Source organism: Lissotriton vulgaris, chromosome 7 (genome assembly GCF_964263255.1).
Source record: "Lissotriton vulgaris chromosome 7, aLisVul1.2, whole genome shotgun sequence".
NCBI classification, from domain to species: Eukaryota; Metazoa; Chordata; class Amphibia; order Caudata; family Salamandridae; genus Lissotriton; species Lissotriton vulgaris.
Window position 1 is genome coordinate 957,585,029 of NC_141695.1, and position 27,231 is coordinate 957,612,259.

Consider the following 27,231-nt stretch of genomic DNA (forward strand, 5'->3'; position numbering starts at 1 on the left):
ACCTATTTTCCAAAATATCAAGCCTGCCCTCATGTGCATCTACACGTTTGTTAAAAACATCCAGACTGGAGCAGAGAGCATCAATCTTATTATCAACCGTTTTAATGCTGGAACGCAGATCTAACAGGATAGCTTTTGAAACCCTGTGCCAATTTCAGCTCGGGGCCTGGGTCATTAGTAAGAGTGGGAGACTTATTCTCGAATGAAATTTTCGCTTGTTTGGGGTCTGACTTCCTCATTTTAGCATTAGGCGCAGAACCACAAGACCGCAATGTACGGCTTCGGTGATGTGGGGCCAAATGATGCCCATACTTTGCTGCAAAATTCATAGTTGAAAATGTGCCATGTTTTAATTTAGGTATTTTTGCTCTGAAGCCATGCTGCAGTTAACCAAATATTTAGAGTATTTATTTCAGTTGAGATACACTTTGCTTTAATCCAATTCAAAATGTTTCTTTGCTATTCTCAATCTTGTTTAAAAAAAAATTCTGATGAGTGCAGGTCAATTTTGTGGATGCATGTTTTTTCCATTTGCTTCAACACTGATTGGTTGGCACATATTCATGTAAGGCTCAAAATACCCCAAAGCCATTGCAATGATGACATCATTTATGCAGTAGAAAAGAAAATGCCAGCCATTGCCTACAAATCACACACTCCCAGTAACCCTTCATTAATTATGTTTCCTTAGTGTGAAGACATTATTAACCTAGTAGAAATGGGAGAGTAAAGGTTTAACTATAGTCTTGTTCTCATTAATTTAGTCTATCGTAGACAGAGCTTGTCTAATTTGCTATTCTGTCAATGTTTCTTATTTTCACTGTGGTCAAGGCCTAAACCCTGCAGATTCTCAAGCGTTATAGTAAAACAATCAAGACAAATAAAAAAGATTAATTAATTTGAACCAAAATTCGAAACAAATAATAGAAATGTGAGATTAGCTAATTATTCGTTTATACATAAAACAAGACTTCCTGACAGAGATATGAAAGGAACACCTGTTCAACTGGACATTAGGTACGACGGGTTTACAGTAAAGGCATATTTATATTTTACTGTAATAGAACAAAAATCTCGAACACCTTGAAATTCTTCTGTGCTTCTGGAGAAGGAGTTCAGAACAGGTGCAGCACCTGTGGATTCGCCTATGCGGCTTCTTTAATTGGTAACTGGTGCACGTCGTGTCAGGAGAAAGCAGCATTCTCTGCGGCAAGGATGTAATGTCTTTCATTCGACATTGCTTAAACATAGATGCAGGGTGGATTTTTTTTCCTCCTGTGGCACCTCATTCCAGGCCATGCAATGCAAACGTTTAATACATATATGATGTGGGTAAGTATTTGTACAAATATTTTCAAACTGCTGATAACTTGTATGTAGCAATTGTCACTTAGGGCACTTTTCTAATTGTGTGTCTCAGTATTTTGCGGCAATGGATAAGTGCTCTACAAACTCTGTCCATCAATTGTTGTCTTTGCATTTGTCACCCTGAGTGCGACGGGTATGCTCAGACGAGGGTCCTGTGCTCCCCATGCCACTGGAGTCAAGCTATCCTGGCTGATGGGAGTGAAATCCCGGGACTGGTCCTAGGATGCTTGTTTATAGTCCAGAGAGGACCTGGCCTGGCAGTTCGGGCTGGACTGTTACCATTGGGCACAGGGTCAAGACTGATTTGCATATGGCTGGGTTGAAAATGGAATGACATGGTGAGCCAAAAAACAATGGATTTAGGCCAAGATCTCTGTACTGGGGTGAATGTATGACATTGTTCTGCATTCTGCCCATCAATTGTTGTCTTTGAAAACTCAAAATGACACGTTCTTTAACCAGATTTGTACTCAAATCCCCATAGTTGCCACATTACTGTGCTATGTCTACAAACTTCCCAGTGCCGAATCTTTGCCATATCTTTGGTTTTAAAGAGCTTTCCATCAAAGGCATGAAAGCAGGCTAAACCTGCATTTCGTAATAAGCTGGTTCAGACTTTGTTTTTCTTTACCGGACAAAGGTGTTGGCAGTTTTCTCCAAGGGGAAGATGCACAATTCAAAACATTCTGAGTATTCATGTGACAAATCCACTGAATAACAAGGGAGAAAATATTGAAAGGTAAGTCCATGCTGGGAAGTACATATTTACTATTCCCAACTCCTCATCTGCATACTTTGAGGATACAAAATTCCCTAAGTTACACATAGAAAATCTAGACTTAGTTACCTATTGATCTTTTTTTTCAATTTTTGTCCTCAACATTGTGGTTTTGATATTCTGGGGCACACGTTCTGCCCCTGTTGCCATGTGTGTGCATATACATTTTACCTACAGCATCTCATCTTGTAATTAAGGATTAACAGTATGAGTTTTTTTAGAATTTGTGATGGATTAAATTTTTCTTTATAAGAATGTGGTATCATTTAAATGATATTTGAAAATGTAACACTTTTAGGGGTAGAAGGAGGCGGCTAGTCGATTAGTAGTGGTTACATGCTACCTATTACTAACTGAATGTTTCACAGGGAAACCTACTCGTAACTAGTTTTTCTATATTCCCAAGACCTTCTATGGGTACGCTTTTTGAGTATTACAGTGCCAAAGAACATGGCTTTTTTCAAAAGAGAAGCCTGTGCAGGAATGAATTTGTTTATGCACCAGGGTACTCCTCCCTTTGATCCCCAGGGCTCTCCTTTACACTGGTCAATCTGTCCCTGAAGTAGGTCTGGGTGGAGCCGGAGCCAGAGTTTTCCTCACTTCGGCTCCACTGAGCAAGCAGAGTCCGAAAAACTCTGCTCGCATAGTTTTTTTCCATGCTCTCCAAGGTCCTGTTGGCGAGCGCAAGCGAGGAAAATCCACCTTCTGCTGAAACTTCTCAACGCAGCGGTCGAATTTATCCACGTGGGTCGTCTCAACCGCTCGCATTGAGAAACATTCTGTTTTCATTGAGAAAGTTGCTGCTTGAGAAGAAAATATATTTGAGCGGCTGGAAAGATACAGCGCTCTGTTGTGCTGCACATGGTGCTATTCGCATAGATTTTCCAGTGAGGGACAAACACCCAGCACTGAAAATTAACGTGAACGGCATGGCCAAATGCACTTGCAAGGTGGAGGCACTTTTCATACATCAGGCCCCACAACAGTTTTTTTACTGCCAACAATATCCTACTTTCCCCTGCATCTGCAAGCCACAAGCCACATTCAAGTTTCCTTTCTGCTATCCCCTTCACTGTAAGCTTTAGCTGTCAGAATACTGCAAACTATGGAACATCATATGCTGTTTGTTGGACTTGGCCCTTTTAGCAGGGTCATACCTGACCTTTTTGCCTTCTTCCTAGCCTTTTTTCTGACATGGTGTTGGTCCTTCTAGGACTCTGGCCACTTTAGCACTGCTGTCCAGTGTAAGGTGTAAGTGCTCTCTTTGGTAAACATGGTAGAGATTGGTCTACACCTGTTTGGCTTATTTAATTTGATTTCTCAGTCCCTTGTAAAGCCAGATACCCAGGCTGGTAAATTAAATGCTACTGGTGGGCTTGCAGCGCTGATTGTGTCACCACAAAAGTGGCCTTTCAAATCTGTCTCAGGCCTCTGCTATTGCAGGGCCTGTGCGTGCAGTGTAACTGGCGCTGTGATGTGGCACCTAAAGTGTGTGCCATGTCTGTGACCCCATTTTTTACTGCATTTCAGTCACCCCTAAGGTAGGCCCTAGCTAGCCGTATGGGCAGGGTGCTTGTAGGTAGAAGGTCGGACATGCACTCTAAGTGTGTGACATGTCCTGCTAGTGACAAACAGCCATTTTGGTTTCTCAATGCTGTGAAGCTGCTCTCCCATAGGAATGCATTGGGGATTCTCTTATACGTGTTTCAGTGGTTATTCCTTATGTAAGATGAGAAACGTGGACAAGTTTGGTATGTTTGGAATAGGAATAATAAATGCTGCGCAATGGTGTGCACAGGTTTATTATCACTATTTTAGAAATGCCATTTTTAGAAGTTGGCATTTCTGTGTGCTATGTGTCTGCCTGCCTGATGTGGATTGCATGTCTGGCTTTGGAGTGACAGGGGCTGGTGAGGTGTGTGTGGCTCCAAGGAGGGCAGGATGAATCAGCTTTAGGCTGAATGGGAGATCAGCATTTGGAGTAGTGGGAGGAAAAGTCCCCTGACCTTGAATAGGTCTGTGCATGCCAAGGTGAAAGCTGGCTCCGCCTCCCTGTGGTGTGTCTGATGACAGACCCCCAACCTGACAAAGGAGGTGGGAGTCCTGTAAACAAAGTGCTCCACACACCCCAGAAACAGTTGAGGCTGGATTCCCTCAAACCCTTTGCCAGGGCAGACAATGTAAATGTACTATAAATATTGGGGCTGTGACCCCTTGTCATTGTGCTTGTGACATATGGCTGCTGGGTCACAGGAGGAATGACCATGAGGAGCTGCCTCCCTGCTGGATGACCATGTGAGCTGACCTGCCTGAGCCCAGCTTTGTGCCCTTGAACTTTGGGACCCAAAATGCCTTGTGAGCGCTGCACAGTTGTTTCTTGTGCTCCAAGACGGGAGAAAGTGCTGGTGCTTCTGCAGCGCAGAGCTGCGACAACTTCAAAGGAAATCCCGACGTGGGAATTCCCCCGCATTTGTGGGTATTTCAAGGCAGGAGCCTACCCACATTGTGAGGGAAGCGGGAGCCCTCCCCGCATTTATGCTACTGAAAGAGGGAGCCTACCCTGTGGTTTTTTTATGTCAATTTAGCAGGAGTCCCCCCCGCATTGATGCCTTTCTAGCTGTGGGCCATCCCGGATTCTGGTCTGCATGGAAAAGGGGCCACCACACCACAAGCTTTGACCTGGAAAGCAGACAGGCTGCCTGACTGTGGGCGGATTCAAGACCCAGAAGCTGACGGCCGGCCAGTTAGAGGAGAGGTGGAGTGACGCGGCAATTCGGCCTACCGTGTCTGCAGGAGAGCGGGCCCCCTTGTGCTAGTGGGAGCCCCACGGGTTGCCAAGAGGAGGACGGTGCCTTGTCTCCAGCTCAGGAAGGACCAGAGAAGTGAGGGGAGTCCCCGGAAGCCAGAACCCGCCAAGGCACATTGTTGATACCTTCCTGACTGAGCATCCAATGCCCCGTGAGTGGGGGCTAAGCGGAGCAGCATTGGCGCTCCAGAGGCACGGCAGTGCCAAGGCTATTTGCTTCTGTTGCCCCGCGGGACAGAGGGCAGCTACATCATTGAGGGCATTGCTGGTGCTCGAATTGGGCACAGTTAGGTCCAGTGCAGTGGTTTCTCCAGCAGGTCCACCCGTTGCTGGGCAGCTGTAATGTTGGGCAAATTTGTTGTAGAGTCCCAATGGGGACTCAGGGGGCACAGTAGTGCCAAGGTCCATTCTCAGTGCGGGCAGCTATAACACAGGAGCATTTTCGTTTGCTTCACTAAGAGGAAGGGGTGAGTTGCACCCCACGCCCCCAGCACATTGTGCAGTGTTTTTGCTTCATTGGCAGCTAGAGGGCAGCTTAAGAGGCCCTACATTACTGCCCTGACACTCTGGACAGAGGGCATTTAAGCCCCAGTGGAAGGCCAGTTGGCCTGGGGTCAGGATTGGTACCTGTGTGTACCAGGAGGGCGCAAGGCACTGTCACTAAGGTGCCCTCCTGATTGTGATTTATGCACAATGGGTTTATGCTTGTGATGCCTATTGCATAATGTGTTTATGCCTACGGAGGTTGCGTAATGTGATTAAGATTATGCGTTTTATGCCTAAAGTGATGCAGACATAAAGTGTTTATGTTGCTAATGCTGACTACAGTATGCTGCCAGTAGTTAATGGTTGTGATATTATTACTACTTGTGCTTTGTGATGGTTCTGACAGTGGCCCGATTGGCCCCGTCATGTATATAATCCCCTGTTAATTATGACCTAGTGCCAGTTGGTACAGGGTATATGTGTGATTAGGATTCTAATGTGTTTTGGATAATATAAAGGCTATTTTATATAACCTTGTGGGGAGTTTATTTTTTGGTGTGGTTAGTGTGTTGCTGCTGTGTGTGTGTTGCCAAATATTTTACACTTTGCCTCTGGGATAAGCCTGACTGCTCTTGCCAAGCTACCAATGGGGTGACTAGAATGGTGGTTTCTGCCTGGCTTTTGCGCCTGCCCTAGCCAACCAGAAATCCCATTCCTAACACTGCTCCTCCTCTAGATGGAGGTGAGACGATGCACTGGGTGTTCGGCAACTAACTACTCAGCAGCGACAGAATTTCAGCTCTCGTAAGCCGAGGGAGTGGCGTTTCCATCTACATAGAGATCAATCGAAAAATATTTCATATGTTTTCCCTGGACTGCAGTAATAGTGAAAAGCAGTTAGCAAGTGGGTAATTACAATTAATTTATTTTAAGATTTCATTGCTTGAGCATGTTCCATTCTAGAAGAATTGGAAGAACAGAAATGGTTCTGAAAAACATCATCTTGCAAAAGAATCCCTATACCCCACACCTGGGTTTCTGAGAAAATGTCAAAGTGGGCTTAAAGGCAGTAGCGGTCGGTGGTGGGAGTAGCTGCCGTGCTGAGACGTGGGGAGGGGGAGGGGCAGGGTGGGGGGTAATAATCTATGGATTACAGAAGATTACAGGTAAGTAAACATATAAATAAATAAAACAAATTTCGTTGCACGCACTGCATCTCCAAATGCAATGCAGTGCACACAATGACATTCGTTTTATATATTAATATGTTTACTTACCTGTAATACTCCATAATCCATAGATTACTACCCCCCACCCTGCCCCTCCCCACATCACTGCCTGGCAGCTACTCCCACCACTGACCGCTCCTGCTTAAAGGTAATATCTGGAGGAATCTATTAGCCAGCAAAACGTATTATTTGTGTTTATTAAGTTAAAAAAAATAGCACTTAAACATAAATGATGCCGATATAAAGATAATATATGTTTGGTTGCTGCTTTTAAATATCACATATGCCCCTTTCCAGGAATTGGCTTCATAAACAGACCACTGCTCATCAGTTATTTGTTATATTCACTCATGCCTTTGTACGTATCTAGCGGTGCTCTGTGGCCTATTGCACTGTGCAAAAAGTCCCCATTGATGAATACAATGAAGTATGTAAAACATCTAAGTAAAGCTGCTTACCTAACATAAATCAATATTCAAGTTTAAGCAGCAAATGAGATTCAGACAATTTCACAAGTTCCACCAACATATCTACCTCCTCAGTCCTCTACAAAGTACCATAAATTTACTTTATTATTACAATCTCTCTCCTCCGAAGGCCAATAACATAAAGTCTTTGTTTACGCAAAGCAGTGAAAAGTCAATTTTCTCAATCAATATGCATTATTACATAACTTTGGATTGATTTTTCTCTTAAAAAAATAATTAAATCCCAATGATTTGTTGGCTTTGTTGCTGAAGACCTTGGAGGTAATTGTCGGAACCATTAAAATGCAGAATTCAAACAGACAGCTCCTCCTGTAAGATTAAAAAAGAGAAATGCTTTTTTTTTTTAGGCAGTACAGGTAATAAGCTTTTTCATGTAAAAAAGATTAGCATTCTGGAAGCACTGGAATATGAAATATTGTAAACATCCAAATTTTCACTTGTTACTAAAGGTTTGTTATGATTAAAATCAGGCTCTTTCTCTATTTTAGCACCATATACATACAATTACAATGATGAGGTGTATCGATATCAACTCAGTCTTGCTAATTGGTGCTATGACCATGGAGTACAGCACCCAGATAGTACACAGATAATTAAATTGCCCCTCCCTTACAAGTGGACGACACTTGAAGATGACATGCAGTAATGTCTATTGTGGAAATAGGAAAATACTTCTATAATAAACATTACTCTGTGGTATCTATACATACATACATATGCACACACATATATTACCAACTGGTGGTCACCAGTAGGTAGTAATAGTTAGGACCTATTTTCCATAGAAAATCCACAACATTCTATTCCCAATACTTTTGGCGCCGGTTGACGAACATTCACGAAATGTTCAAAACTCGTGGGGCGCTCTGGTCCATTCCTATACTAAAAGTCTCATGGGTTATTACTCCAGCAGGGCCCGAGAAAAAAGGGGGGTCCCAAAATGTGTTTTCTCCATGCAATTTTCCATAGGAACCTTTAGTCGCAGCTACAGCCCGAACTGCTGAACGGAATTACACCAAATTTGGCAAAAAGGTAGCTGAGATAATTAAAATTAAAATCACATATATATCTATGGCCGTGGTGGATCCATGCACCCTAAGCGCACCCTCCCTGCCGAGCACGAGCTGGATGCTAATTGGCTGTCAACACTCCAAACCAGGAAGTGTTGGCAGCCATCTTGTGCCTCAGTAGAACCGAGGCACAAGAAAGCAGAAAAATAAACTTGCAAAATGCAAAAAGGGGGCACGGTAGAAACACCCTGACCTCCTAGGCCTGCTCAGGGTGTCCCACAAGGACCCCCAAGGCCAAAAATGTTTTTATTTTTTTTCTAAATGGCAAGATCCATTCAGGGTGCATAAATCCAGCTGATTAAATAAAATGAAGTGCGGACTCCCGTGCTTCGTTGGTAATTAGCCCCGGGGGGGGGGGGGGCAAATCCCGGGGGCATGATCAAAAACAAAGTGTGGGGAAGCTCAACCCCCCCTCCGCAGCCCTGGGGACCGGCACCCCCGGGCTTGTTAATGTAATGATGGGAGGCCTCTAAGGCCCCCCAAACCCCAGGGACCACCACCCCCGGGGCTCGACTTATTTTTAATTGCTGAAAGGCACACTGCCCCCTGCAGCCCAGGGTACGCCACCCCCGGGGCTTTTTTTAAATACCCTGTGTGTGGGGCTCAAACCCCCCCATATTCCCCGGGGACCGCCACCTCCCCGGGGCTCTAAATATTTAAATTTGGGGGTCCATGACGGAACCCTCAGCCCCGGGGACCACCTCCCCCGGGGCTTTGGAAATGGAGCCTTGTCGTGGCCCTGGGGACCACCACCCCCCAGGGCCAGCTCCTGCATTGTCCCGGGGTGCCAACCATCTGGGACACCGTAGTTTGCCATGGAAGGGCAGGAGGCTCGCGGCTCCCACCCTGCTATAGCAAACTTGGTTTGTATTTTGAAAGAGAGAGCAGGAAACCTGCTCTCTCTTTCAATATCCAAACCAAAATGCTTTCCACACGGGGAGCTGCATTTTAGCAGCTCTCCACGGTCCCCAGCGGAGAGGGCCAGCCCCGGGGATGGGCTCTCCGGGGCTACAATTGGCCCGGGAGGGGGGCCACGCGCCCCCCTCCCCAAAAATTAAATAAAAAAATAAAATAAAAGTAGAAAGGCTGGCCCTGGGGGATGGTGTCCCCGGGGCCATAAGTGGCCAGAGAAGGGGGGCAATGTAGCCACCCTCCAAAAAACATTTTAATAAATATAAAAAGGCCATGCCCTGGGGGATGGGGTCCCCGGGGCCGATTAGGGCCTCGGGAGGGGGGGCACGTGGCCCCCTTCCCAATTTTATTTTAAAATAAATACATTTGGGGGCAGGCCTAGGGATGGGGTCCCCAGGGCCAATAATATTAGGAAAAGAAGCGGGACCACACAGCCCCCCTTCTTAATATATATATATTTTTTTTAAAAGACCGGCATCGTGCTGGAGGCCACGCCCCCTGCTTTAAGCATTCTGCAAACACGCCCCCTGGCATGTTTGCAGAGGGAGAACGAATTCCCCTTGAATATTGGGGGTCCCTGGGGGCCAACTAGCCCACCAGGAACCTTCAGTATGCGCCTGTGGGCTGCGTTGCAGAGAGGTGTTCTGAGGCCATGCCCCTTTTTACACCTTTCTGCAGGGCAGCTCTGTGGCACCTAACTGAGGTAGCTGATGGGCTAGTTGCACCACAGGAACACTCAGTATTCAAGGGGAGTTAATTTCCCAACTTAAAACACAACACGGGTGCGTTTTCACAATGGTGAAGGGAGGGGACGGGGCCTGAGTTGACATGTGTGCAAACACACCCTGTGGCGCTCTTTAAGTTGGGGAATTCATTCCTCTTCAATCCTGAGGGTCACTGGGGGCCAACTAGCCCACAGGTACCTCCAGTAAGCGCCATGGAGCTGCGTTGCAGTGCACTGCATCGCATTTGGGGATGCAGTGCGCACAACAAAATTAGTTTTATTTATTTAAATGTTTACTTACCTGTAAACCTCTGTAATTCATAGTTTACTACCCCCACCCTGCCCCTCCCCACGTCACCACCTGGCAGCTACTCCCACAACCGAACATGCCCTGGGGGATGGGGTCCCCGGGGCCGATTAGGGCCTTGGGAGGGGTCCACGTGGCCCCCCGCAGCTGCAGTAAGTAATGTTGAGTTAAGTACACTTTAACTTCTGCCCAAAAAGACTGCATAATTCTTTGTGCCTTTACACCCTATCGATGTACTAGTTAGCATCAACACCAACACAAGTTTGAAACCATGCCACACTGAGAATAACATGGTGCCTACAACTCAATGGCCAGCAGTAATAGTGAGGAAATTGAGAAACCTTCAACTTTGGTTGTTTTGTCAATATAGAAAAGTTACGTTATGAGATGCCCCAACATAGTAACTGGTAGGTGGGAAAGCCCACACGGTTATTTTCTGTAGCTTCTTTAAGTCATCAGTTCGTTGCTTTCTGCAAATGAATCAGAAAGTGCAGAATATTTACACCATTGGTGGGTGTGATGTGGGGCCCTGATTCAAGTGAGGCAAAGGCTGCGGTGAGTGGGTCATAATGTTCCTTCTCACACTTAACCACGTTTGTTCGTGAAATTGTATTCCGAAGCTGCAAATTGTCAAGCATCCCCTATAGACCCATTTTGGAAATTGATAATAAAAAGCAATATATTTTCCTTTTGGGGTCAAGATTGTGGGGCGACAGCTAATGAAGCCCGCTGATAGTCTCTGACCATGTCAATTTTCTGCTTCAACAGAGCGTGTAACTGAAGTGAAGACTGACATCTTCGTCACCAGTTTTGGGCCTGTGTCTGATCATGACATGGTAAGTGGAATATCTCATTTTGGATATTTTAATAGAATATTTCCAGCCATGGAGTCATGCATTGTTTCGTGTTGTGTGCCAACAACTGGTTTGATGCTTTTTAGAAAAACATTGTTGATTTTAAGTTAATGAGCTGTCCCACGCATCTCCATGCAGCCAGGCTGGCTGGTTTGTAAAACATTTCCATATTACTCACGTGGATTAATTTATGTTTGGCATAAGTTATGATGCACACGCTATAATTTGTTTATTTTGTCTATGTGAAAAAATCGATAAACACTTTTCCTTTTGGAAAACACTTATTTTTTCTAATAAATATAAAAAAAACTGACATCTTCTTTCATGAGATCATTGTTCAGGTCCCCGACGCAAAGAGACACCTAACATTAAAGGTAACCCTTTGTATCTTGGACATCAGTCAGCTATAAAGGGCTGATTCATCTTCAGAAAAAGATCAGACCTAGAGAGCGTGTTAGATCACTGACGTCCAATATTCTGGCGCTCATTCCAACAGCCGGGAAAGAAGAACTGTGCAGATAACTATTGTAACAGAGAAAAACTAAAGGGGTTGCAATGCATTGCAATGCTTTGCAGTTTCAATCTCAGACGAAATACACATCTTGCATTGGCAACGATTTTAACAAGCAAATTAGATGTATGAAGTCTATTTCAAGATGTCTTATTCCTGTATTTTTACTTTGTATATACGGACACTTTTGAAACTAATGTAGTGCTCAGAAGCAGCTTTAGATACACATAAAGACATACATATAGATTCATTAAACGGGTATGCAAAATTACATTTCTTACCAGCTGATAATGGTGAAGAGCATAAAGTTTGTAACTTAATGAAGTTGCGGAATTGGTTACCTTTTTTTTAAAGTATGTCTGGCAGGTGAAATTTCCATTGAAAAAAAAGAAAATGTGCTCAAATATTTGCGCGAAAATGCTTTCTTGAGACAAGATTCTTAAATGCATGTTTTTTTTCGGTCATTACTTGTGGGACATTTCCCCACAATTTTTTGGTAATTTAACAATTAATAAAGTAAAGAGAATAAAGTTGTTATAATAGCCCCACTCTACGTTTACAAAGAAAATCTTCTCAAATTGTACATCCATCTTACTAAAGCTGGCAGTTTCCCAATTGAGAATATTTTTTTTCACTAGACTTGGAACTATTAACATGAGCCCATTTTAGTCCTATGGTCAGCAGTAGAAGAGGACACCCTTTTTCAATAAAATCACGTTGTCTGCACTAACTTAATAACTCGATGGGGTTCACATAGTGGTGGTGTCCTCGTGTTTCCGAGCTGTGTTGTCTGTACCCTGTGCAGTAAACAATTAGTGTATGCACTGCTGACTGTGTGATTTAATTAAAAATGGTCACATACACTCTTGGTGCACCTGTACAGAGGCGCAACATGAGATCGTGATCGGTCTCCTTGGAGGCATCTCTTTACTGAAAAGTCTATTTGAAATTGAATTTCTGAATATAACAACATAAGACATGCAACTGTGTCCCCTGCATCCCATTATTACTATAAAAAAATTCTGGTTTGCTGAGAGCAGCCATAAACAACCGAAAATTCCCTTGAGTTGAGTGGCAGCGGCCTCAGCATTCTCGCTTAAATATTTGTTTTGGCAGGGGTCTCTCACCCAGAACCCCGCACCAGATTTTAAAGCTTAGAAAATTAGGCAAGAAATGTCAGATGGTGAGAACCCGCCGATGTAAATGATTTTCTAGATCTATTGTACATCTAACATTGACAATGCCTGCAAGAGGGATGATGTAGCAGTCATTTAAGTGTGAGGGAGCACTTACATTTTTATTCAGAGGTAGGTCACCCGAATAATCTAGCAGCCAAACTTTACATGAACTGATTTTCCTACTTTGCATTTTCTTTTGTGTTTAATTAAGACACCTCAAGGGCGAGCTATTCAATCAAAATCGGGTCCTCTGCTCACGGTGCCCCAGGACAGAATCTGCTCCTCTCCAATGAGGACCAACGGGGGCGAAGTTGGTCTGAAAGTCTTGGCCTGTCAGTTTGGACGAGGCAGTCCCTTTCAGAGCAGGACTAAGTCTGGTTTGCATTTGGGTGATCTGTGTCTGAAGTGGCATAATGAACAAAAAGCACTGTGCTGGAATGTGTCTTGGCTCATCACTCAGTGGCCCTCACACCTGGATACGAGTCACCAATCGGCTTTTGTATTTTATACCTTAGGGGGAGACCTCAGCTTCCTAGGTCTTCTGCCTATTTAGAGTGGTAAAAATGATACATTTTCAATGTAATTTAAGGAGGACTTCCAGTCAATAGGTTTTAAATATTAAAGCTAAAGGGCCAGAATGAGGTTCCCCATAGGAAAATAAAAGTCAGATATGTAATCGTGTCAGTTACGGGGAGAAGCTGAGAAGGAATCAATGTTTACTTAATCAGAAAGAGATTGAAGTGTCATAGACACAGAACATTCATAATGCTGGGTAAGAAAACAGGGAATGTTAAATGCACTACTTTTACTAGGTTCAAGAAAATATCAAAAAGAACATGCAATATTATGCTGCAAGTGGGATGGATTAACATTTCGTTATAAATACTCCTTACACTGCAAGCAAAAGATTTGCAAATTAGGGTTTTTGCAAGGTTGGAAAAAGTACTCTGCTCAGTAAGTTTTGCTGACCCTCTCGTTAGTAAAGAGCAGTAGGTCAGCGCTTTTTAGGAATTAGTAAGCCTACTCTCTTGAGAGCTGCAACACGATTGCCCATTTCTTTTCAAACTAAGGGGCATACTTGCAAGTCCCTACCATCAAAGAAACATCACTTTTAGTGACCTTCCTGTAGTGATATGGGCAAAATAAGGCCCCCTTTAACACAATACTTGCGTGAAAGAGGTGGGCAATGGGTGCTGCGATGGGCGTCCCGCCGCAACACCCGTTGTTTTTGACGCTGCCACATATTTATAAGGGCAGCATAAATTTGGAGCATTGCCAAGGTTAAGACCATAGAAAACCTGGTCTTAAACAGGCGCAAATAGGAGAAATGTTACATTTCTCCTCGTTTTTACTGTTTCTATGTGTGCTGCATTGTGCAGCACACACAGAAACAGCAAAAGGCCATTGACTATTTATGTGCAAGAAGGTGACCCTTCCTGCACATAAACAATCAATTAAAAAAAAATTATGTTTTGCATCTTCCACGTGTGCTGCAGTAGGCAGCAAAAATAGAAGTTTCAAAATGCCACTTCAGATATTTTATGTGCAGGAAGGTACATCTTTCTGCACATAAACAATCTTCCCCCATAACACAGGCACCCTTGCACTATGGTGCCTGCATTGACATTAGGCAGCTACAATTATCATGCTTGATAATTGTAGCTGCCTAATTTGCTTGATTCCGTTCTGGGAAGGACATGGCTTTTGTAGTTCGGACTGGACTGTTCCCATGGGGCAACAGGGTCAGAGCTGATTTGCATATCGCCATTGTCTAACCCAGGGTGGTGTGGAGTGCAAAAAAACGATGGATTTGGGCCCAGATCTTTTGACTGGGAGAGTGTGTGACATTGATCCACATTCAGTCCATCACTTGTTGTTTTTGCAATTGCCGCCCTAAGTGCGCTGGGGATGCCCAGACGTGGGTCCCAGGCACTCCACACCACTTGGAGTCAAGCTAGCCGGGCTGATGAGAGGTGTTACCTCGAAACCGGTCCGGTCCTCGGATGCTTGATTCCGTTCTGGGAAGGACATGGCTTTTGTAGTTCGGACTGGACTGTTCCCATGGGGCAACAGGGTCAGAGCTGATTTGCATATCGCCATTGTCTAACCCAGGGTGGTGTGGAGTGCAAAAAAACGATGGATTTGGGCCCAGATCTTTTGACTGGGAGAGTGTGTGACATTGATCCACATTCAGTCCATCACTTGTTGTTTTTGCAATTGCCGCCCTAAGTGCGCTGGGGATGCCCAGACGTGGGTCCCAGGCACTCCACACCACTTGGAGTCAAGCTAGCCGGGCTGATGAGAGGTGTTACCTCGAAACCGGTCCGGTCCTCGGATGCTTGATTCCGTTCTGGGAAGGACATGGCTTTTGTAGTTCGGACTGGACTGTTCCCATGGGGCAATAGGGTCAGAGCTGATTTGCATATCGCCATTGTCTAACCCAGGGTGGTGTGGAGTGCAAAAAAACGATGGATTTGGGCCCAGATCTTTTGACTGGGAGAGTGTGTGACATTGATCCACATTCAGTCCATCACTTGTTGTTTTTGCAATTGCCGCCCTAAGTGCGCTGGGGATGCCCAGACGTGGGTCCCAGGCACTCCACACCACTTGGAGTCAAGCTAGCCGGGCTGATGAGAGGTGTTACCTCGAAACCGGTCCGGTCCTCGGATGCTTGATTCCGTTCTGGGAAGGACATGGCTTTTGTAGTTCGGACTGGACTGTTCCCATGGGGCAACAGGGTCAGAGCTGATTTGCATATCGCCATTGTCTAACCCAGGGTGGTGTGGAGTGCAAAAAAACGATGGATTTGGGCCCAGATCTTTTGACTGGGAGAGTGTGTGACATTGATCCACATTCAGTCCATCACTTGTTGTTTTTGCAATTGCCGCCCTAAGTGCGCTGGGGATGCCCAGACGTGGGTCCCAGGCACTCCACACCACTTGGAGTCAAGCTAGCCGGGCTGATGAGAGGTGTTACCTCGAAACCGGTCCGGTCCTCGGATGCTTGATTCCGTTCTGGGAAGGACATGGCTTTTGTAGTTCGGACTGGACTGTTCCCATGGGGCAACAGGGTCAGAGCTGATTTGCATATCGCCATTGTCTAACCCAGGGTGGTGTGGAGTGCAAAAAAACGATGGATTTGGGCCCAGATCTTTTGACTGGGAGAGTGTGTGACATTGATCCACATTCAGTCCATCACTTGTTGTTTTTGCAATTGCCGCCCTAAGTGCGCTGGGGATGCCCAGACGTGGGTCCCAGGCACTCCACACCACTTGGAGTCAAGCTAGCCGGGCTGATGAGAGGTGTTACCTCGAAACCGGTCCGGTCCTCGGATGCTTGATTCCGTTCTGGGAAGGACATGGCTTTTGTAGTTCGGACTGGACTGTTCCCATGGGGCAACAGGGTCAGAGCTGATTTGCATATCGCCATTGTCTAACCCAGGGTGGTGTGGAGTGCAAAAAAACGATGGATTTGGGCCCAGATCTTTTGACTGGGAGAGTGTGTGACATTGATCCACATTCAGTCCATCACTTGTTGTTTTTGCAATTGCCGCCCTAAGTGCGCTGGGGATGCCCAGACGTGGGTCCCAGGCACTCCACACCACTTGGAGTCAAGCTAGCCGGGCTGATGAGAGGTGTTACCTCGAAACCGGTCCGGTCCTCGGATGCTTGATTCCGTTCTGGGAAGGACATGGCTTTTGTAGTTCGGTCTGGACTGTTCCCATGGGGCAACAGGGTCAGAGCTGATTTGCATATCGCCATTGTCTAACCCAGGGTGGTGTGGAGTGCAAAAAAACGATGGATTTGGGCCCAGATCTTTTGACTGGGAGAGTGTGTGACATTGATCCACATTTAGTCCATCACTTGTTGTTTTTGCAATTGCCGCCCTAAGTGCGCTGGGGATGCCCAGACGTGGGTCCCAGGCACTCCACACCACTTGGAGTCAAGCTAGCCGGGCTGATGAGAGGTGTTACCTCGAAACCGGTCCGGTCCTCGGATGCTTGATTCCGTTCTGGGAAGGACATGGCTTTTGTAGTTCGGACTGGACTGTTCCCATGGGGCAACAGGGTCAGAGCTGATTTGCATATCGCCATTGTCTAACCCAGGGTGGTGTGGAGTGCAAAAAAACGATGGATTTGGGCCCAGATCTTTTGACTGGGAGAGTGTGTGACATTGATCCACATTCAGTCCATCACTTGTTGTTTTTGCAATTGCCGCCCTAAGTGCGCTGGGGATGCCCAGACGTGGGTCCCAGGCACTCCACACCACTTGGAGTCAAGCTAGCCGGGCTGATGAGAGGTGTTACCTCGAAACCGGTCCGGTCCTCGGATGCTTGATTCCGTTCTGGGAAGGACATGGCTTTTGTAGTTCGGACTGGACTGTTCCCATGGGGCAACAGGGTCAGAGCTGATTTGCATATCGCCATTGTCTAACCCAGGGTGGTGTGGAGTGCAAAAAAACGATGGATTTGGGCCCAGATCTTTTGACTGGGAGAGTGTGTGACATTGATCCACATTCAGTCCATCACTTGTTGTTTTTGCAATTGCCGCCCTAAGTGCGCTGGGGATGCCCAGACGTGGGTCCCAGGCACTCCACACCACTTGGAGTCAAGCTAGCCGGGCTGATGAGAGGTGTTACCTCGAAACCGGTCCGGTCCTCGGATGCTTGATTCCGTTCTGGGAAGGACATGGCTTTTGTAGTTCGGACTGGACTGTTCCCATGGGGCAACAGGGTCAGAGCTGATTTGCATATCGCCATTGTCTAACCCAGGGTGGTGTGGAGTGCAAAAAAACGATGGATTTGGGCCCAGATCTTTTGACTGGGAGAGTGTGTGACATTGATCCACATTCAGTCCATCACTTGTTGTTTTTGCAATTGCCGCCCTAAGTGCGCTGGGGATGCCCAGACGTGGGTCCCAGGCACTCCACACCACTTGGAGTCAAGCTAGCCGGGCTGATGAGAGGTGTTACCTCGAAACCGGTCCGGTCCTCGGATGCTTGATTCCGTTCTGGGAAGGACATGGCTTTTGTAGTTCGGACTGGACTGTTCCCATGGGGCAACAGGGTCAGAGCTGATTTGCATATCGCCATTGTCTAACCCAGGGTGGTGTGGAGTGCAAAAAAACGATGGATTTGGGCCCAGATCTTTTGACTGGGAGAGTGTGTGACATTGATCCACATTCAGTCCATCACTTGTTGTTTTTGCAATTGCCGCCCTAAGTGCGCTGGGGATGCCCAGACGTGGGTCCCAGGCACTCCACACCACTTGGAGTCAAGCTAGCCGGGCTGATGAGAGGTGTTACCTCGAAACCGGTCCGGTCCTCGGATGCTTGATTCCGTTCTGGGAAGGACATGGCTTTTGTAGTTCGGACTGGACTGTTCCCATGGGGCAACAGGGTCAGAGCTGATTTGCATATCGCCATTGTCTAACCCAGGGTGGTGTGGAGTGCAAAAAAACAATGGATTTGGGCCCAGATCTTTTGACTGGGAGAGTGTGTGACATTGATCCACATTCAGTCCATCACTTGTTGTTTTTGCAATTGCCGCCCTAAGTGCGCTGGGGATGCCCAGACGTGGGTCCCAGGCACTCCACACCACTTGGAGTCAAGCTAGCCGGGCTGATGAGAGGTGTTACCTCGAAACCGGTCCGGTCCTCGGATGCTTGATTCCGTTCTGGGAAGGACATGGCTTTTGTAGTTCGGACTGGACTGTTCCCATGGGGCAACAGGGTCAGAGCTGATTTGCATATCGCCATTGTCTAACCCAGGGTGGTGTGGAGTGCAAAAAAACGATGGATTTGGGCCCAGATCTTTTGACTGGGAGAGTGTGTGACATTGATCCACATTCAGTCCATCACTTGTTGTTTTTGCAATTGCCGCCCTAAGTGCGCTGGGGATGCCCAGACGTGGGTCCCAGGCACTCCACACCACTTGGAGTCAAGCTAGCCGGGCTGATGAGAGGTGTTACCTCGAAACCGGTCCGGTCCTCGGATGCTTGATTCCGTTCTGGGAAGGACATGGCTTTTGTAGTTCGGACTGGACTGTTCCCATGGGGCAACAGGGTCAGAGCTGATTTGCATATCGCCATTGTCTAACCCAGGGTGGTGTGGAGTGCAAAAAAACGATGGATTTGGGCCCAGATCTTTTGACTGGGAGAGTGTGTGACATTGATCCACATTCAGTCCATCACTTGTTGTTTTTACAATTATCACCAGCACAGGGAGAAACTCAGTGCTGCACCGTATCCTTGTAAATACGGTGCAGCCCTGCGTTTTGGGTGAAGCGGATCGTGGTGTTAAGCCAAGGTGTTTAATGCCATGCTCTGCCACTTCCTAGTAGATATGCTCCATAGTTTCAAAATGTATGATTCCTTTCCTCAGGCCAGCAGAAACATCCGATGCCAGGAGGCCTGGTTCGATGCTTTGGCCATTGAGAATGGTCTTCGGATGTTTATTCCTCCTTCCTCAGAAGAGTTATGGATGCTACTCAGGTAAAATCTGGTTCACCCATGCATCCTGCCCATCTAGAATTCTGGTTGAGTGTATGGAGTCAATCTTGTCGTACCTGAATAACATAATTGCTATCTCACTCGTTAAGGGTCAACTGCCAGTAAGGTGGAAGCACACTATAATTGTGCCACTCCTTAAAAAAACAATTGTTAGACCCAATACTACCTGAAAATCTCAGGCCAAACTCGCTACTGCCTTTTTTTTCCGAAAGTAGTGGAAAAGCATGTCAACACACAATGGAAAAGCTTCACAGAGGTTACCAACTTGCTACATGTGACTCAATCAGGATTCTGAGCTCTACACCCCATGGATTCAGCTTTACTTCTGGAATCTGAGTCCCTTAGGTTTCATGCAGATCGAGGTTAAATAGCAGCATTAATAATGCTAGACCTCAGCTCGGCGTTTGACACCATGTCCATGGCCTTCTGGTAGAATGGCTGTGCAACTTTGGTGTTGGAGGCATCGCCTTCAGCTGGCTAGACTCTTTTCTCCAGAATCACGCTTTCCAGGTAGACCAAAGGCCTTTCTCACCCAAAGTGCTGCCTCTGTCTTAGGGGGTGCCTCAGGACTCAATGCTGAGACCTACTTTGTTCAAATGTTACCATTGTGTCTTATGCTGATGACATGAAGCTCATTGTCACATTTTCACAGGATGAGGGAGGTGCCAGATAGCAATTTAGATCTTGCCTCTTGGAATTGGCAGACTGGATTGATAGGAGCAGCCTCAAACTCAATGCTAACAAAATAGACATCCTTATTGTTGGAAAAATACCCTCTGCTTGTTGGCCAGATGCGTTGGGCCCCATTCCAGCCCCCCGGTCTAAAGGTAAAGACTTGGGGGTTTGGTTTGATTCTAGCTTGACGTTTGATAGCCAGAGTGCCTGTGTAGATGAGAAATGTTTTGGTACGCTTAGGATTCTGAGGAGGATCATTGATCTCATCTCTATATCCAGCAGAAAAACCATTGTTCTGTCCCTGGAAATATCCCAATTGGACTATTGTAAAATCCTCTATGTCAGGGCTCATTGGACAAACTGCAAAAGCTGCAGATAGTCCGAAACGCGGAGGCATGGCTATTGCTACATCTTCCTAGACGTGCGCCATGTGTCTCGGCTTCCGCCAAGTTGCATTGGCTCTCTATGAGTAAAAGAATCTCCTTCAAAGCTATGTGCTTCTGCCACAGTATCTTTAACGGCAATGGCCCCAGCTATTTGTTTTCTTTGGTGAAACTGTACCAGCCTGGCTTGAGCCTTAGGCCGACTGGTGCCATGTTATCAGCGGTCCACATGATGAGAAGAACACGCATAGATTGCTGTTCCTTTGGGTTTCGAGCCTCGAAATTATGGAACATGTTACAGTTCCATCTTAGGTCTGAGTCTTTTGAAACAACCTTTTGTAAAAAGTTGAAAACTTAGCTGTTTTAGTCACTATAATATGGATGGCCATTGACCTATGTCTGCTCTCCAGCACGAGATTGTAACTTTCATTTCATCTGTTCCTTCTATTATCAGGTTAGTATGATGTGGCTCCTACAGGACATTCCCAAGTGTGGGGACGCTGCATTTGGAACAACCAAACACTTTATAAATCCCCTTATTATTAGTATTATTATGGTGTCAATACGTTGCTTTCTGGTACTTGCTTCTTTGTCAAAATACACTGTTTCCTCTGGCGGAGGTGTCGACCAAGAGGAGCTGTAGGCACATCCTTTTGTATGGAGCTAGATACTTCCATAGTTTCTGATATAGTTGCCTTAATACCTGTAATGTATAGGCTATCTTTACGCAGAAAACTTTATGCAGTCAATTTATATTAGACTGTCACAATATGGCAGCTTTAGAGGAAATAACTGGTTGTCGTATATTAGGAAATCTCTGCAATCTTTGCAATTAGATGGTCTTTTCAATAATCCCACCCTAGTTTACCCAGATACCATAGCAATTGTCAAGGAAAGGGATTTCTGCCCTAAATTAAAGGAGCACATTTTTAATATTAGAGCCTGTCGTTTTTGCTACAAGGTACCTCGAGTATAAGATTGAAGTGGGGTTTTAACAGAACTTATTTTTAATCCATCCTGAAATGTACAGTACTTTGGGGATGTTTTCAGCTGGAGGGTGCCTATCAAAATGCAGCAGATTTGTAGAAGGAAATGAGTATTACAATTGTATCATTGGCGTGAAAGAAACATTTAAGCACTTTATGCTATTTTGCACAAAGACTGATAAAGGCTCGATAACGTTGGCTCCTGCCACTATTTAAGTCTTACAAAATTAGACCATCTGCAGATTCACTATCATTTTGTTATTGAAATGATGACCTAGTAATGCTCGTTTCTTACATTTGGTCAGCGCGGTCCCTTTTAGGTAAGAGAAATTGATGGCATAGATTTAATCAAGTGTTTCTCCTAGCAGTGGTGAACTGTAGATTTTAATTAATTTATCATGTTAAGTTTTATTGATGTAAATTAGATTAATGACCCTATAAAATGGATTCCTTTTGTTTTTATGTTTTTTAACTATTTATTGTATGGCTTTTGCTCATGACAACAAAATAAAATGATTACCTGATTGGCCAGGAGGAGGAAACACATCATGTTGTTGAAAACCTCTGGGAAACAGCATTAGTCAAAGAAGGGCAGCCCAAATTATACCAGTATTACCTGTGCTCTTCGAAAGATTTGGGGTTAGCATCGGAGGTGAATCCTTCAGATTATAATACTGGACAAAGGTTGAGCATGGACCTCAGTCTTTATACACATTTTATGAACCGTTTGTTTTGAGAGAGGCTCACTAACTAAAAACAGACTGTATTTTTGTTTCAGAATACACTGAGGTATTTTACTCTGTGATTCAGTGAAAGTTTGTTTTGCATTGCCTTGTGAGTTTTGCATGGAAGGCGGAGAGCAAGGCCATCCTCAAGGGGGAACAGTCTTTCAAGGACATTACTTTTATCACCTTCTCTTCTGAAAAACAAAATCAATACCTGCTGTCCATGGATAACCATTGCAGTTAGAACTCTGAGGACACAAGGCCATTCAAATTAACGGCCTCAATGGCTTTGATAATGGATTGAAACATGCTTTATATTTGCCTAGCCGCACATTAGAGAGCAGCCCTCTTACTTCATAATTTCTGAAGGAATCAATAGCTTTCACAAAAAAAGAAGCATGTCCCGGTTGAATGCTGTTTGAAAGTTACACAGGTTATAATTCTGTGGGGAAAAGAACAACGTGGTGGAATTAATAGAACTTTTTGGACTATAGTCTAATTATATGTCCTTTTTAGATCTTGCCTGGGCAGCGCTTGTGCTATCTCTTGAGACATGCTGTAGCTGGGACAAGGTCTTAAAGCAATTCCCATCTTTTTCATTGGGTCCTCTTGCTGTTCTTTAGAAATGCTGGCTTTTCATTGGCAAATACAATTGTCAGTCCCTCCTTTTGGAATTTTGTATCCCATGAGGATTACCCTTCTTACATGTGTTCTTACTGTTCAGGTTATTTATACTTAGAGAGACCTCTTGTTTTAGTTGGCCTGCCTCTTTGCTTGTTAACTGTTCTGTTTATCTGTGCAATGAAACTTCTGCTTCATTTGCTTGCAGTCCTTTAATCTCCCAGGCCTCCCCCTCAGCCCTCCCACAACACCCCTCCGAGGCCATCGCTTTTTTGCAGATTTTTTGTTTGGTAAATAAAGGCATAATTTATCTGCCATCTATCCCCACCCACTTGCCCGACAATGGTTGCTACATTTAATTCTTATGTTATTTTACATCAGTCACTTTTATTTATATATGCTTGAGGAAATTAAACAATCAGCCCATTATCACAGGATGTTGAGCAGACACCAGACACGAAGATTGATCCGCAGCTCCTCAGCTCCCCAGTTGGCAGCTTTCACTGCTACGCCATATCATTTCCCCAGTCATGTTGCATGGCACAGTACTTTATGTGGCCAAAAGAGGTCTCAAGGGCCACCAAGTGACAACCTGTGGTGGTGCACCATCACAACACTGCTTGTGTTACACTGCTTATTAAGTCTTATGCCCTGGCTGTTATCATTTTAAGACCGACCTCCTCCTGCAACACTCCCATCACATTACCCTGTATATTGTCCCCCCTTTCTCTTTCCTGGTCTCTGTTTTCCATTTCTCCTATCCTGACCTAGTGCTTTTATGTGATCTTTGGGTGACATAAAGCGCTATATATATATATAAGGGACAGAGGCATAGCATAGTTTAACTTAAGACAGATATTTGTTCTGAACACCTCAGATCGGCTGATCCTCCCGGAACTGGCAAAAGCTTCCTTATAATGGCAGACTGTGCACTAAACTTCTGCCAAATAACAATTGCTATTGGCTGGGTTTACGAGTATCACTGCTGTTCAAATGCGCTTGCTGGAATATATATGGAAATGTTAATAAGCTCATCATTTTCCATGTTCTCGTCGTTTGGTGTCGGTCAGGGTCAGAGTTTGCTACAGGCACGACTATTGCTGCCATTCCCCACTGGAGGTGCTGAGCTGCTTCCTGCTGATGAGGGCAAAGGGTGGCATTGTGTGTCAGTCACAAACTGTGCTGACCCTAGACAAGAATTTGATGGCACAAGGAGCTCGCTATGTGCGGGTGTGTGCTCCCCTTCCCCGGATCGTGACATGCTCAGTACAGCACAGCAGCTCTGCATGCTCAGGGACAATCACAAGTGGCTTGTAAACCTAAATAATAATAAAAAAAGATATAAACAAAATGTTCGCATTTTTACATCTCAACCATACTTTGAAGGCTGATACTGTATAATTATCACCCAGGTTTCAGTTAGTTTTGACTACAATTGACGTTTTCTTTCTGTCCTCCCAAGGGCCTGGTTCTGTGTCCTTAGCTAGGACAAATTTCAACTCTCCCTGCTGCAGGTGAAGAACATGCTACTGCTCATCTCCTTCTATGAAAGTTGGTGTTTTCTACAGCTCCTAACCCCATCTTTTGATAACTTCAAAGCTCTGAGATATACAGAAAGCTAAGCAGACAACTGGCAACATTAGAAACATGTGCCACTTGGACTGAGGGCTATGCAGATGGGTGGGTGATTGTCCACAAGAATTCATCACAGTGCCATTCACAGTAGAGCCATGCCACTGCCTTACACTCAGCACAATCAGCTCCCCCATTATGGTGTATATCTGTAGAGAAATAAAAACATTTACTCTAATGTGCAGTAGAACAGATATGTCCTTTGTGAACATGCCGAAGAAAGTGTCCCCCATCATTCCCTATATGGTAACTCCTCGATGCTTTAAAGTGGTATACGCTCTATTATAGAAACTATGTTTTCCCTTTTATAATTTGCATATTTTGTTGTCTCTGCGTAGTACTGAATGTTCTCATCTTAGAAGGATGAAAGTCTCAGTTCGACTACAAACTTGTGCCCTACATGTCACAGCAGATACTAGCAAGAGTTTAAGCCTTTTAACCATCTTACACATTATATAAGCAACCCATATGATAAACGATCCTGTTTCCTTACTTCTACTTCTCGGCATCTTCTTCTAATTCTTGATCACTCATTTCCTCTCATGCACTTACTCCCTCTTATGTCCCTCCTTAATGATATGAGGAAGCTTAAGGTAGGTGTAAGGTTCATATAAGCAACTAACATAAAACGCATCATGCCCCTCCTGTCATCTGCTCCTTCCTCCGGTCATCCCTCTATTTTCTTCAATTCTGCAGTTCTCCTTAGCCCACTGCAGCTGAAAAAGGGAGGTGTAAGCTCTTTACAAGCACCCAACATGATATAACACACCACAACGTACTTCTTTTTCTCCAATTCCTTCCATCCCATTTATATCCCACCTACACTCTTCAGTTCCCCATCCGCGTGGGGAAGTAGACTGAAGCATGGCCAATAAACAACCAACCAGTGTGTGGCATAACATCATAATTCTTCCTCTTCTCTCCTTTGACCTCAATTCTTTTCTACTCCTTCACTCTTCCTTTCCACCCTCCGGCATTGAAGTAGCCTATATGCAGCAGGGGCAATATGCAAGCAACAAACATACTGTTATACCTCTCCTTTCATCTACAACCCCCACCATCATTCCCAATCTTCTCCTTCTTTTTTGTTTTCTTTTTCAGTGCTTTGATGCAGTGTCTGCCCAGGATAAGATCCATCAAATCCACATATTTCCGGTCCACACCACATAATTCAACACCAAACCACATAAATCATCTCAACAAAATAATTACACTACACATCACATACATCCAATCCACACCACAACATTCCACATCATGCCACAAAATTCAACAGCACACCACAGACCCCCACTACATACCATTCCACAACACAAAATAGAAGTCCACATAATTGCACCCCATACCACACAATCCCACTGCATATAATTCCAGTACACTCAATACCACATAATTACTATCCACGTAATTCAACAGCACACCATGCCACATAATTCCACTACACTAATCCACTCCACACTACACAATTCCATGCCGCACAATTCCTTAAATTAGCCAATCCAAGCCACCTAATTCCACTACACGCCATATACATACACTCCACAACACATAGGTAAAAGACATTGCCCTTTACAATGGCAATTGCTCCAACTCAAACAAATGTGAGATCTATTGCATTTCCAATGCTTGTTCTTTTAATACAATCACAATATTTAGAGTAAACTAAGTAATCAGTGTTGCTATATTTGCATAAATTAGAATGACCTTAATAGGACGTGGACAAAGCATGTCAATAAAAGCGAATTTAAACCAAAGCAAAGAAAAAAGAGCAAGGAAAATAAAGCAGTATTTCTGTCTCTCCACTGACATAACTTGTAACATGCAGGAAAGCCCTCATGTAAAAAGAATCTGTTGTTCAATGAGTGTAGCAAGGGACGAAAGGGGAAAGAAGAAATACTGCTGTAATTTGAGATCAGGAATCATGCAGAGGGATGCAAAGGAAACTTGCTAAAGGAAACAAAGTTAAGGAGAACAGGATAAGAAAAGTTGAGGCGTGCTGGAAATGAGACGGGACATGGGGAAGATGCAGAGATCTAATGTGGCAAGAGGGAGAAAAATTATAAGCAGGGATACGTTAATAACAATCCAGGTAAAAAGACATGAAGATAAACTACACCAATGAGGAGTTGGGTGGAGCTGAGGGTACGCTAGAGGAGAAAATAGAGAAGAAAGTGGCGAGACAGAATGTGGTAAAAAGGCACAATGAGGAGAAGAGGGTGCCTGATAGGCAATTTACATAGGAAATAAAAAGTAGTACTGGTGGACCCCAGGGGCATGTTGGACCGCAGCAACAAGAGTATGAAAGATAATGAGAGGTGGACAAGATCGGCAAACTTTTTCATTTGGCCAAATGTTTTTAAGGGCTGTCACTGACATAGAAGGCTGGACGTTATTTGTAGTAGGGAACAGTTTTTGCACTTTCATCACACAACCTTATTGGAATCGCCACAATACTTCTCTTGTGCACTTAAGTCCGCAAGAACAGTGAGTCAATGCTTACTCGAGGAGGTGTTAAAGGGTTTGGAATTCCGGGAACAGACACCAGAAGCTATTACACTCAATACATTCAATGTCTTGTCGGAGATAGACTTTTGAAAAAGAACAGTTAGTTTATTTCCTTTTAGACAGTAGGTGAGTTAAAAATCAGAAGACTCTTGGTTGGTGAGTGCCCCCATAGAATGTGGCACCAGATGGGTGCACAGCCTCCCAGCCAAGATGGAGGAACTAGGATGTTATTATGGCTTCAGAGGATGACATCCCTAGTACAATAAATCAACTAGTTTTGGAATCTGGACAACCAGCCACAGTCAGTATAATACTGGCCTAAATCCTAAAGGGAAAACGAAAAACCACTATATTACTCTGGCATTGGGAAGGGGCAAAGCTGCCAGCTCGCATAAATTCAGTGATTTTACCAGACGTTCCAGAAAAGATATAGACGCACTACTTCCATGCTCCTAGAATCTCTTCAGAGATACATCACAAAGATTTTCC

General features: G+C 44.8%; 1 protein-coding gene across 1 annotated transcript in view; it reads left to right on the plus strand.

Moving 5' to 3' along the window:
- Positions 1-27,231, plus strand: part of LOC147702816 (gamma-aminobutyric acid receptor subunit alpha-1) — a 536,635-nt gene that overhangs the window by 243,620 nt on the left and 265,784 nt on the right. Inside the window, exon 4 of the mRNA XM_086931399.1 lies at positions 10,937-11,004. Coding sequence (XP_086787525.1) covers positions 10,937-11,004 — 68 coding nt within the window. The remainder of the gene's footprint in view (positions 1-10,936; positions 11,005-27,231) is intronic.